General features: G+C 43.1%; 1 protein-coding gene across 1 annotated transcript in view; it reads left to right on the top strand.

The window, feature by feature from the left end:
* TRPM1 (transient receptor potential cation channel subfamily M member 1) overlaps positions 1–12,445 on the top strand; it is a gene marked incomplete at its 3' end in the record, with an annotated part of 134,934 nt that overhangs the window by 112,508 nt on the left and 9,981 nt on the right. The window contains exons 18-26 of the mRNA XM_082618305.1: positions 317–439; positions 986–1,117; positions 3,154–3,282; positions 5,614–5,865; positions 6,958–7,132; positions 8,705–8,725; positions 9,500–9,644; positions 10,879–11,081; positions 12,032–12,164. Of these exons, the coding sequence (XP_082474431.1) occupies positions 317–439; positions 986–1,117; positions 3,154–3,282; positions 5,614–5,865; positions 6,958–7,132; positions 8,705–8,725; positions 9,500–9,644; positions 10,879–11,081; positions 12,032–12,164 (1,313 nt within the window). The remainder of the gene's footprint in view (positions 1–316; positions 440–985; positions 1,118–3,153; positions 3,283–5,613; positions 5,866–6,957; positions 7,133–8,704; positions 8,726–9,499; positions 9,645–10,878; positions 11,082–12,031; positions 12,165–12,445) is intronic.

The raw sequence follows: 12,445 nt of genomic DNA, 5'->3' as shown, positions 1-12,445 counted from the left end.
TACTATATTTTACTTTAAATAATTGCCTGCTTTGAAACACTATGAAAGATCTTCACTTTTTAAGTCAGGATTCCACACAATACTCTTGCTGTTCATCTAGAAAAATTTGGTGGATGATCTTAAATTTCTCAGTGTCTGCAATTCTATCAATATACCAAACGGAATAAGCCACAGACCGTCAGAGCAGAGATAGACCTGTTCCAGGGCTGCTAGATTACTGAGTAATGAAGATCATAATTAAAAATTTTTTGCCTATACTGGGGAAATTTTCAAGAATTACCATAGCTTAAAAATCCACTTTTCTCATCATACCTAGGTTATCATGGGGATTCTTCTCCCTCCGACCATCTTGCTTTTGGAATTTCGCACCTGTGATGACTTTTCATATCAAACATCCAAGGAAAATGAAGACGGCAAAGAAAAAGAGGAGGAGAATATGGTCAGTGATACCCTTGATTCTAAAAGTATCCATCAACTCTCATTTTCAAAATAGTTGTGATTTCTCTTGCCATGAATTTAGAAACTGCAAGAATTGGGGACATTTTTATAATCCTTGATTTTTTTTTAACATCTTTATTGGAGTATAATTGCTTCACAATGGTATGTTAGTTTCTGCTTTATAACAAAGCAAATCAACTATACATATACATATGTTCCCATATCTCCTCCCTCTTGCGTGTCCCTCCCACCCTCCCTATCCCACCCCTGTAGGTGGTCACAAAACACGGAGCTGATCTCCCTGTGCTATGCAGCTGCTTCCCACTAGCCATCTATTTTACATTTGGTAGTGTATATATGTCCATGCCACTCTCTCACTTCGTCTCAGCTTACCCTTCCCCCTCTCTGTGTCCTCAAGTCCATTCTCTACGTCTGCGTCTTTTATAATCCTTGATTTTTGAGGCACCTGTCTGTTAAATATGGCGCTGGAGTCCAAGGCGTTTCCCATCTGGCAGCCTGCTTGCCACGTGCTCTGCTCTGTTTCCAGGATGCGAATGCAGACACTGGCTCGAGAAAGGGGGACGAGGAGAACGAACAAAAAAAGCAAAGAAGTGTTCCCATCGGGACCAAGATCTGTGAATTCTACAACGCTCCTATTGTCAAGTTCTGGTTTTACACAGTAAGTTCCCCGCCCTTAGCCTTCACCATTTAGCATGTTTTAGACATGTCAGAATCAAGAAAATTGTCAAGGGCTTAAAAAAAGTGTTTTTTTAAAAATCAATGGATTAAAATTAATTATGAAAACAGAAGTGGGACTAACTCAGAATCTTCAACTAAAATTGGATCTAGATAGATATCTTGTCATATATTTATACATAGGAATGTGGCCATCCTAGCCCCAAATACACCATTTCATAAAGCAAAATAGTCATATTCTATTTGCTCAAGATGAAGGATTTTTCAAATGTCTTTAGTTATACAAACTTAGGGAAGTAGAGTTTTATTCCAACAATGAACAAAGATGACTAGCATTTAGAGAGCAAGCTCACAGATGTCATTTTTCAGGAGACTGACGGGGTTACTCAAAGAGTAGGGTTGAACCCAGAGCATGAAGTCTTGGAATAGAGGAGCAAATCAAGGCATCTCCGCTCTCAAGTGCAGGCCACACTGACCTCGTGACCACACACTCTCCTCCAGCCCCATCAGTGGCCTCTGTCTAGACGGCTCCAGCAGAGCGGTGCACCCAGAACAAGAGTGGTCCAGCCTTATGCACGCGGATGGGCAGGAAAAGTGGGGCGAGGAGACTGGAGCAGCTTGGAAGGCTTTGGAGGAAACTGGCTCAGGTGCAGGCCGTCCCAGCAGGGGTGGCAGGCATGCTGTGCTTCCTGCAACCACTGCAGTTTGGGGGAGGGACAATACTCAGGAAGTCCCAAATGCCAAAGCAGCAGCACACGTCTGGCACTGCAATCCCATTAGTGACTGGGCGCGAGCAGGTGATGGGAGGTGAGGGGCCATGTCCAAAGCCATGGACAGGGTGATGGATGAGGAGGGCAGAAGGCAGAGGCAGAGCTCTGGGACGTGGCACCCAGCGGGCTGCATGGGGACCCAGGCCAACTATAGCCTGGACACCCAACCTTTTGGCAGCCACATCTGGCGATACCACCAAAGCCACAGCTGCCCACCTGATCTGGTCAGAACCAGCTGAGGACCAGGAAGATACCTGGCCTCCACAGATGCGTATGAAGAGGGGGGGCCCAGGGGGCTGATGAGCCTTGGGCATCTCCCCAGGGCCTCTAAATGCTGCCTCTGGATGGGGGGAGGGGGTCGCACATTTTATAGCTTGCCAGGGGTTCCCAGCGCAGCCCCACTTTGAGAACTCTTGCTCCAATCCTCCTGCAAAGACTAGATAGTGGATACATGGGATGCTACCTGTATCCTGGTAAAACTTAAACAATCAGGAGGGGGGCATCTTTAAAAAAAAAAAAAAGGCTGCAAATCACAAATATAGTTGCTAGTATACACCCTCCCCCCACCTCCCCAAGACTTCAGAAGGGGCCTGTACCCGTGGTGCATACAGCTTCAGGGTGAATCAACCTCGGTCATCTTCAGACCACCTCCCTCCACCTCATAGCTCACTCCCATATCCCTCCCAAGTCTACATGCCACAAGGATAGGCACCCTGCTGTGGGCACAGCACATCACAGACATATCAGGGCTGACCGAGGGGCCTCAAGACAGGTGGGTGTACCTGGGAAGACACCTCATTGTCAGCCTCCTCCCTTTGAACCTCCCACATCCATCAGCAGTGGAAAGGTTCAAGAAGGAAATTTGCAAGGCAAGGAAGAGTCAGTAACATTTTCCAATTCCCAGGAATGTAGAGGGCACACCAGTCAACTACTAAAAGTTTCCCGACTCATCATAATTTCGTGCAACTTTATAATTTCCCCTTGAGGCTGATAGTGGCAACAAATACATCTTCATTTAGAGAATGGACTGTCAGTGCCCATATTGCGCTAAAGTACAAAATGCCTCCCTATCTGCCTCAAAGTCCTCTGCCTGCACCGGTGATGTGAGTGGAAGTTTTCCTCTAAAGGATTCAGTGCATCTGGAAATGAAAATTTGTTTTAGAAGATGTATCCACATGTAAATAGGGTTCCAAAGCTTTTTTCAGGCATGTGACCTCCCCAGACACTGTTCACGGTTTCTGCCTTTCAGATATCTTACCTGGGTTACCTACTGCTGTTCAACTACGTCATCCTGGTGCGGATGGAGCGCTGGCCCTGCCTCCAGGAGTGGATCGTCATCTCCTATATCGTGAGCCTGGCCCTGGAGAAAATTCGAGAGGTGATGCTCCAAAGGCCTGTCCCAGCCCCACCCACCACTGACTTCAATTCGGATGTATCTTCTTTAAAAAAAAAAAAAAATTTTTTTTTTTTTTTTTGGCCGTGGGGCGTGCAGGATCTTAGTTCCCCAACCAGGGATCGGACCCATGCCCCCTGCAGTGGAAGCACAGAGTCATAGCCACTGGACCGCCAGGGAAGTCCCCAGATGTAGCTCCTTATTTTAAAAACGTATCGTGCAAATCCCAAGTACCGTGGAACTTTTCTTTCGAGGTGTCACAATCCCAAGTTGATTCCGTTCCCTTGCTTGAGATTTATACACCTCTGCTTCCAACTGAATTTGAACTTGGAAATCAAAACACAAGGCAGAATAGATGGTGTTTAGTAATAAAAATAAGTCTGAGTGCCTAGAAAAGCAGCATAAATGCTGCCAGGTACCTGAGATAAACCAATGACTCCAACTGGGTACAAATTTGGGCTCCGTTTTCTCGGAGCTGGAAGTAGAAAGGGAGATGTAGGAGATGACATTTCTCCTGTAACTCAGGACTTTGAAGCACACTGTCCTCCCTCCAACCCAGAAGGGGATTCTTGTGCAAGAGCTTTATTAAAGGAGAGCTCCCAGGAGAGCAGAGAGAGGCAACAGGGTGACCAGACCAGAGGAGAGGACGGGGCTGAGCAAGGTGTGGCTTCAATGGAATCTGTCCCTGGCCTAATCCTGCAGGGACTCTGAGTGTATTTAATACTGCAGAGTCTGTCCCACTTTGACCAAAAGGAACAGACTTTTGTACCCACATCAGCCAGCCATCAGCATCTCTGGGAAAGTGGCTGCAATTGCCCAAGGGGTCAGGTGGGAGCCAAACAGCAGCACCTGCAGTGGATGGGGGCTGGGCGCACCCACCTGGTGGAAGCCTCCAGTGCCTCTGGGCAGGCTGCCAGGGCAACTGCTGCAAACAGAGGGAACAGGATTTTCAAAGAAGTGTTGAAAAAGGACAGACACCACCTCTTGCAGACTCGTGTCACAGGAGACTTGAAACTAACATGTACCTTCAAGAGGGCAACCCCTGCAGGCAGCAGAGGAAATATGGGCCAGGTCCTTTTCTTTCTAATGTCATCTGCAAGTTTTAATTCTTTATATCAGCTTATAAAGGGAAAGCTTCTAGCCAAGAAAAAGTGAACTTGAGAAAGCACACAGCAGAATTTCATATTCTTTCTCCCACGGATAGAGAACCAATATTCTTATTTTGCAATCAGCAGTGACCTTTCACTGAACTGAAAAATGATCACTGGCAACTTCTTCCCAGGAGAGCTAATTCGAGGCTGTCAGTCTGATGACAGCCCGAGAAACGCAGAGTGCCAGATCTAAAATGTTATAACCCATCTCCTACTACTCCTGTTTCTTTTCTAGCTGGGCTTCATTCAAACTTTGCCCACTTCACAACTGGGATTTCCCAAGTGGCCTGTCGTGCCATCTCTAGGGACACCGTGAGCTCATTGAGCATCAGCCATATGCTGACACTCTTCTTTACCCCCAGTTATAGGAAGGAGGGTGGGCGGCTATCAGTCAGAGTGCACAGGTTGTTAAACTAGTGAACGCCTTCTGGGTTGGCCCATAAATAGCCACCACCCCATCCCACCTCTGGAGTCCCCAGAACCTCCCCAGAGTCTCAGTAAGTAAAGGGGTACCACTTTTAAGACCCCCACCCTGCTGCACGCCATAGCTGCATACGTGGGGCTTGCTCTAAGTGTGCCCGTGCCTGCTGCTTGTTAAATATTTTCAGGTTTGCTCTGAGAAAGTGTCCCTTTAATCAGTGGTGATTTTGAAAGGGTAAGCTCTCAAGCAGGAGGAAATGAAGTTCAGCTTTCCCCTGACTTCCCATCTCTGAGTTACAAAGCAATTTTGGCTGATAAACATTTCCCATCCCAGTTCTGCCACGTCCCCTGGGTGGACTGCCCCTCTGTGGGACCACACAGGTTTATCTCTGCTCTAGAGTTTTCCTCCTGGACTAACTCTGGAACGAGGGCTCACAGGCAAGTGTCCAGAGAATTAGAAACGGGATCAAAAGGCAGCTACTTTAATTACAGCCAGAGGGACATAATTTAGAAGGCATTTCCTGAGAGTTTGTGAAACCCTGACTCTAGGAATACAGAGGACTTTGTGGAATTTCCCTTTCTAGATATGTTTTTCTGCCTGAGAAGATTAGTACTCAGAAGTCTTGAGCAGGAAAGGGGACCAGATGCCCTGGAATGCTGCTCCAGTCCTAATGTCCCAAGATTCTAAGACAAGTCTTCCAATACCACACTCCCTTGTTTTTTGTTCTTTGGTATTTCTTTACAGATCCTCATGTCAGAACCCGGTAAACTCAGCCAGAAAATAAAAGTGTGGCTTCAGGAATATTGGAACATCACAGACCTCGTGGCCATTTCCATGTTCATGATTGGAGCCATCCTCCGCCTACAGAAGCAGCCCTACATGGGCTATGGCCGCGTGATCTACTGCGTGGATATCATCTTCTGGTACATCCGTGTCCTGGACATCTTTGGTGTCAACAAGTATCTGGGACCCTATGTGATGATGATCGGAAAGATGGTTAGTCCTGATGCCCTGTGAGTAACTACAGACACCGAGACTGTGGTTAGGGCCTGAGGCCAGGCCTCCAGCGTGGCTCTGTTGCATTTCATTTGATCTTTCCCTTGCAGTTGGTTTCCTACAGGAAATGTTCTTTGCTTTAAGATACATAGTTCTTCTACATACTGACAATTTAATTAAATCCAATTGACGAACATGAGGTTGAGGGCCTACTGTAGGTACATGTATTTCTGGCAATAACCCTATGCATAACCTCCTAACATGCAGTAGAAGCCAGAGACAAAGTGGGCCCAGGGTCACCCTCCCCTACCCCTACTCCAGACAGTCTTCAGCTCATGTGCTCTGGCCTGGAGTGCACACAGGCAGTTCGTGTGATGAGGTCAAGACAAATCCATGGCAACATTTACTCCAGAACAGGCCATAAAATATGAAACTAAAAATGAACCAGCAGATCATCCTTACATCACTTAAAATAGCCCAAGTGTTGGGACTGGTCCCAGAAGAAAGGAAATCTTCCAAGCTTAGGAATAACTCTTCGTAGGGCAAGTGGTTTTGAGCAAAGGGATATATGGTTGAGCTAATCCCAGCCAGGGCCCTCATCTTCAGGGATGTTCAAAATTAAGAATTATATAAGGTCAGTATCCATAGTAACCAGAGCATTGCGCACTGTAACTACTCACTGTTTGTATAATGAATGAATATCAGTATGTGCTCTCAACTCACGATCTCATTACCTCCTTAGATATCTACTGCTCTTACTCCTTGGTTTCCCTCACAAATTCCTATATTTTCCCACAATTGTTCCCTTTCTCCATTTGCAGTTGTAGTTACTAGAGGAATTTATTTATGGGTAACAATAAAGGAGAGGAAAGATTGAGAGCATGAGATGAGAATGGCAGTGTTCTAGAATAAGGTGTATGCATTGCATGAAGTACAAGAATCAGTAGCCCATGATGGGATGGAGGGAGGGGAAAGAAGCTTCCTCCATCCTAATTAAGCACTCATAAAGTCTTTGAGGAGCACAATGTAATGAACCAGGTGAACTTGGCCCATGAGTCAAGACAGTAAGAGGCCCATTTCCTCTGTCCTCAGATGATTGACATGCTGTATTTTGTGGTCATCATGCTGGTGGTGTTGATGAGTTTTGGAGTAGCCCGTCAAGCCATTTTGCATCCAGATGAGGAGCCTTCTTGGAAACTGGCCCGTAACATCTTCTACATGCCCTACTGGATGATCTACGGAGAGGTGTTTGCAGACCAGATAGACCGTAAGAATAGAATTCATAGTAAGATTCTCTTCCCTGCTTCCCAAGGCAGATGATCAGTTCCAAATTAATGGAAGAGCCTGTGTTAATTTGGGAATAAAGTATTTTTTATTCTGCCATAGGCATCAAATTATTTTATGAAGAAATCAGTGCAGATTATGAAATACAGAGTTTTGAGACATCGGTCCTGTCTTCTACTGAGAATCACTAACTGGAATTCTGAGTCTTACATCCCTTGAGCCTGTCCTACACATGAATGTAGTCCCAATGCCAACATCCTAACTTTTCTTCAACCTGAATCTCCTTCTGCCCTAAGATAGAGCTGGTAGTGTTATTTCAGTCAAATGAGATAGTGACTATTGCCATGTGTCATCCTCTTCTTCAAGCTTCAGAACCCATTTTCCACATAGCTATCCATTTCCTCTTCACTCCTGGAGTGATATTTTTGTATTATCAACAGTATTCTGGATGTTAGCAGAGGAAATGAGCTGCAATCCTGCATGGATTTCTGGGGAATGCAGGCCCCAGCTCTGCCCAGGCTGAGCTGGTAGGCCACAGTGTCTCTTGTGTTGTAGGGAAGTGAAGTTCAAGTGCTCTTATGCTATTTCACCCAGACAGTTATGGCATCACCAATGAACGAGCATCTTCAGACCTATTTTCATGTTAGCACCAATATTTTAATTTGCATGTTGTGCTCTGTCAAAAAGCACCATGTACAATAGCATGGCTGCTACTTCCAGTAGAAGCAGAAGCTTCTTGAGAATAGAAGGTTCTGAACATCCTTGCCTTGTAGGAAATGCAGGGTTGTTCAGTATATCTCCACTAAGTGAGACTGATAACCAGTTGCACAATGCCTTCTACCTACTGGCTTTCATCACGTGATTCAGAACACATCCTTATCATGAGTATCTCAGAGTCAATTAGTGAATGTGTTTGTAGCTTGGTGAACCAGAACATAAAAATCTAATTTGGTTTCAAAGGAATATTTGCTTCAGTAAACATACATAAATGCTAAAAGTCCCTGGATCCAGACATAAGTTGTAATATTTTTATTATTTTTAATTAATTTGGGTAACAAGAGAAGATGAAGAGGCAAACTTGAGGCTATTTTCAGTAACACCATGAAATGTAGGTTTTCAATTCTTGGTCTGATTATTTCATAATAATTTTGTATTTATTTGTGCTTATGATGTGTTTGTGTTGGGATACAGGGAATGCTTGATTGGTCAACCTACATGTTAAAATGATCATCTGTCAGTAGCCTCATGTCTTTTTCACAGTTTTTTTCACTAGTGAGTTTTGCTATTGCTTATGACGTGGTAAAATAAATATTCATGAAATATATATACATATATTTCCTAGAATTAATAATGTGTAAAATTCTCCTAAGTAGATCACTGTTTCCAAGTATGAATCTGTAATTCCCAAGCTTGAACACTTTACATTTCTTGACAGTAAAACAGTTCTTGTGTTGTTCATCATTTGTTTGACTTTTCTCTCAACTGTCTTATTTTTTTTCTTCCTTCCTGTCAAAACTAAAAAAAAATAAAATACTGCTTTCCAATCACTCTATAGTCTACGCCATGGAAATTAATCGTAAGTTTATGCATAATTGATGAGTCTAGTCCATGAAATGTGTGTATTAATTAGTTTCTTCCTCAGCTAATTACCGAAAGTCTTATACCAGTTTCAAATATTTCTCTTGTTTTCTGGTGTCAGTACTTTTTTAAACGATAAGGAAGCAAAAAGTAAATAGACTATAAATTCATGGATATTACTTCACTAATTACTGTTGAGATCATCCTATCTTTTTCTTCAGAAAATAAGTCCCATATGATCAAAGTGGCATTTCAAATGAGCAGAGAGAGAAAAGATTCCTTTTCAAACATCACTCAGAACAGTCAATTAATGGATTGGAGGCTAGAGGGGATCCTTACCTTCTACCTCATAATAAAATTATTTTCAAAGTTAATATACAAATGACCAAGAAGACAACATAAGTTAATGTTAAATAATTAGAAGATCCAATCACTTTCTAATAGATAACAGTAAAGAAACCATAGATGCATAGATAGATGCGTCTGCTTAGAAATGAAGAAGTTGCTGTATATGACAAACACAACACAGAAATAAGAAAATGTTTACAAATATAACAAGTTAAGAATGACTATCATTCATTGTGAGTGCAGAAATGAGTTCCTTATCTCCTTTGTATGAACTGCTATTTTTCACATGGAAAATGATTGCTTATGAAATCAGAAAAAAAAACATAGTAAAAAAGAAATAGGTCCTTTAATAGCATAGGTCAGTTTATTTATTCTTTTCATTCTGTGTAAAAGTCAAGCACAAAAAGACAGACTCTCGTTTCAGCTCCTTGTGGTGACAACCAGTACGATGAGGAGGGCAAGCGGCTCCCTCCCTGCATCCCAGGCGCCTGGCTCACACCTGCCATCATGGCTTGCTACCTGCTGGTGGCCAACATCCTGCTTGTGAACTTGCTCATCGCCGTTTTCAAGTGCGTGTCACCACTGATGACCGTATATTTGTTATTTATTATTTTACAGATTTTCAGTGTAATCTCAGAAATCTCCCAGGCTGCCCAGGATTTACATGGAATTCCACTAGGGCTTTCAAATGCGTAGAATTTTTCACAACGTTTTTTGTTCAACCATAATCAGCCTTCATGTATTCCTAAATCAAGAGTTGACACTTAAATACATTTAAATTCAATCTTGGTTAGTATTTTAACACTTTTGGCATGTATTTTAATCTAATGAAAATATTTTCTTAGATGAAAGTCTCCTGAGACAGAGAAGATTTATCAAACTGAGCCGTGAATTCATCATCAGAGGCACAGAAAGCAAACTTAATTTCATAGGCTGTGACAATTACTGTACTATTATATGAAATATTTTTTTAATCACTTACCAAATAGAAGATAAAATGGCCTAAGAAAGAAAAGGCTTAAAATCCACAATCAAACTTCTTGTAAAACTTGGCCTTTGGCATGATATGTTGAGGATGTGACCATGCTTAATAAATGTTGAAAATTTTTATTTTAGTTTCTAAGATGAAAAATATGAGGGAAAAATCCTTCACAGAAATATAGACTCTCAGAGCTGACCAGGGCATTGGAGAGAATCTGGTTACACTCCTGACTTGACAGATGAGAAAATGAAGGTTGACAGAGGTTAACTGACTTTTCTAAGGTCCCCGTGTAGACAACACGCTTGATCAGTATTCCAGCAATTCTAGGCTTACTGCCTCCCACTGGAAACTCAAAGAAGACAAAGACTGTACCTACCCAACATCCAAAATAACCCACCTTCGATCAAAATGTTCAGTAATTAATCAACTCAGTTCCAAAAAATGTAGTCAGCTAGTTGACTGAATTTAAAGTTTAAATACCTCAAAATGCTTAGTGGGATGGCTCATATCTTTAAATATATGAAATAAAATTTCCTGAGCAGTCAGTCGACTGTGGTGTGGTTTTGCAAGAAAGCAGTGGGTAGCAATTTCAATACACTTAATTCTTAATTATTTATATGAGTAAAATGTCCTTGAATGTTGGTAAGCCACACTGATAGATAAACCAAAAGACAGGTCATTCAGAGTCAGTACTAACTCGTGGAATGACCCCAAAAGGCCATTTCATTGCATATTTTCAATTCAATGTGAGTAATTCTGATTGCCCTAGGAAATCACAATTAAAAGTAATACAACTAACTAAACATGTATTCTTTTTAAAGCAATACCTTCTTTGAAGTAAAGTCAATATCCAACCAAGTGTGGAAATTCCAGCGTTATCAGCTGATTATGACATTTCATGACCGGCCAGTCTTGCCTCCACCAATGATCATTTTAAGCCACGTCTATATAATCATTATGCGTCTCAGCCGCCACTGCAGGAAGAAAAGAGAAGGGGACCAAGACGAACAGGATCGTGGATTGAGTATGTGCAGGACTCTTTCATTTCTATCTTGGGCCAATCTAGAAAGACTATCCTAATTGGATATCTACATGGAAATCTCCTTAAACTACTTAAATGTGTGAAAACACAGCACTCTATCCAAATGCTATTCTTTGCAGAATGCTTCTCATTTTATGCTGATTTTATTCTAGTTTTGTTCATTTATTAGTAATTAATATCACTGAAAGTCCACTCATGAAGAGATGAGAAATTGAGACAGTTCTTGAAAATAACTTTTCTCTATAAAGCCAATGTTCCTTTCAAAATGGTTTTATACATATAAATTTATTTATTTTTGGCTGTGTTGGGTTCTTGTTGCTGCGCGAGGGCTTTCTCTAGTTGCGGCGGGTGGTGGTACTCTTCTTTGTGCCGTGTGGGCCTCTCATTGTGGTGCGTGGGCTTCTCATTACGGTGGCTTCTCTTGTTGCGGAGCACGGGCTCTAGAGCACAGGCTCAGTAGTTGTGGCGCACGAGCTTAGTTGCTCCGCGGCATGTGGGATCTTCCCGGACTAGGGCTCGAACCCGTGTCCCCTGCGTTGGCAGCCGGATTATTAACCACTGCAGCACCAGCGACGTCCTCAAAATGTTTTAGTGTGTTGCATCTAAATAGAATGGGAAAATACTCCCGTCCACTTGACTCTATCCATAAAATACATGCAAAAGGTTTTCCGGAAAATCATACTTGGTTTCGCTTTCCGAATAGCTGTAATTTGGATTTTTGTGTTAAAAAGTGAGCCGTTTAGCTCCAGAGGAAATATCAATATGATCGCCGCATATTACAAGGAGTCTTTGTGTGATGACCAGTGGCGGGAGCTGGGAGCGGCCTGCAAGGGATGGGGAAGGGAGCTTGGTTAAAGGCGGGCTGTGAAATTCGGAAGGGTGCATCTCCCTGGCTGGTTTCTCACGTGGCAACCGCTTCTGCCTTTGCACAGAGCTGTTTCTCAGCGACGAGGAGCTGAAGAGGCTGCACGAGTTTGAAGAGCAGTGTGTCCGGGAGCATTTCCAGGAGAAGGAGGACGAGCAGCAGTCGTCCAGCGAGGAGCGCATTCGCGTCACCTGTGAGAGGTGCGCCTGGGGCGTGGCCACCGCGGGGCGCGGGGCCAAAGGGTGCGGCTTCTCCGTCCCGTCTAAGGGGAATGCCAAGTCCATTTACACATTCTCTCCCAGTTCTCCTGTTGACTCAACTTTGGCTTTTAAACGTGTTCCCCACCCCCCAAAGTAGTGTGAAAGTTCCAAACGATGGTTATATATTGTGTATAGAAATGAATGATGACATTTATCACAAATATTCCAGGCCAAAACCAAACCAAAACAAACAAAACCCTGATGGTTCTTGCCCACCCCCA

This window comes from Mesoplodon mirus, assembly GCF_964341445.2.
Source record: "Mesoplodon mirus genome assembly, chromosome: 4".
Lineage (NCBI taxonomy): Eukaryota > Metazoa > Chordata > Mammalia > Artiodactyla > Ziphiidae > Mesoplodon > Mesoplodon mirus.
This window is presented reverse-complemented; position numbering and strand designations above follow the sequence as displayed.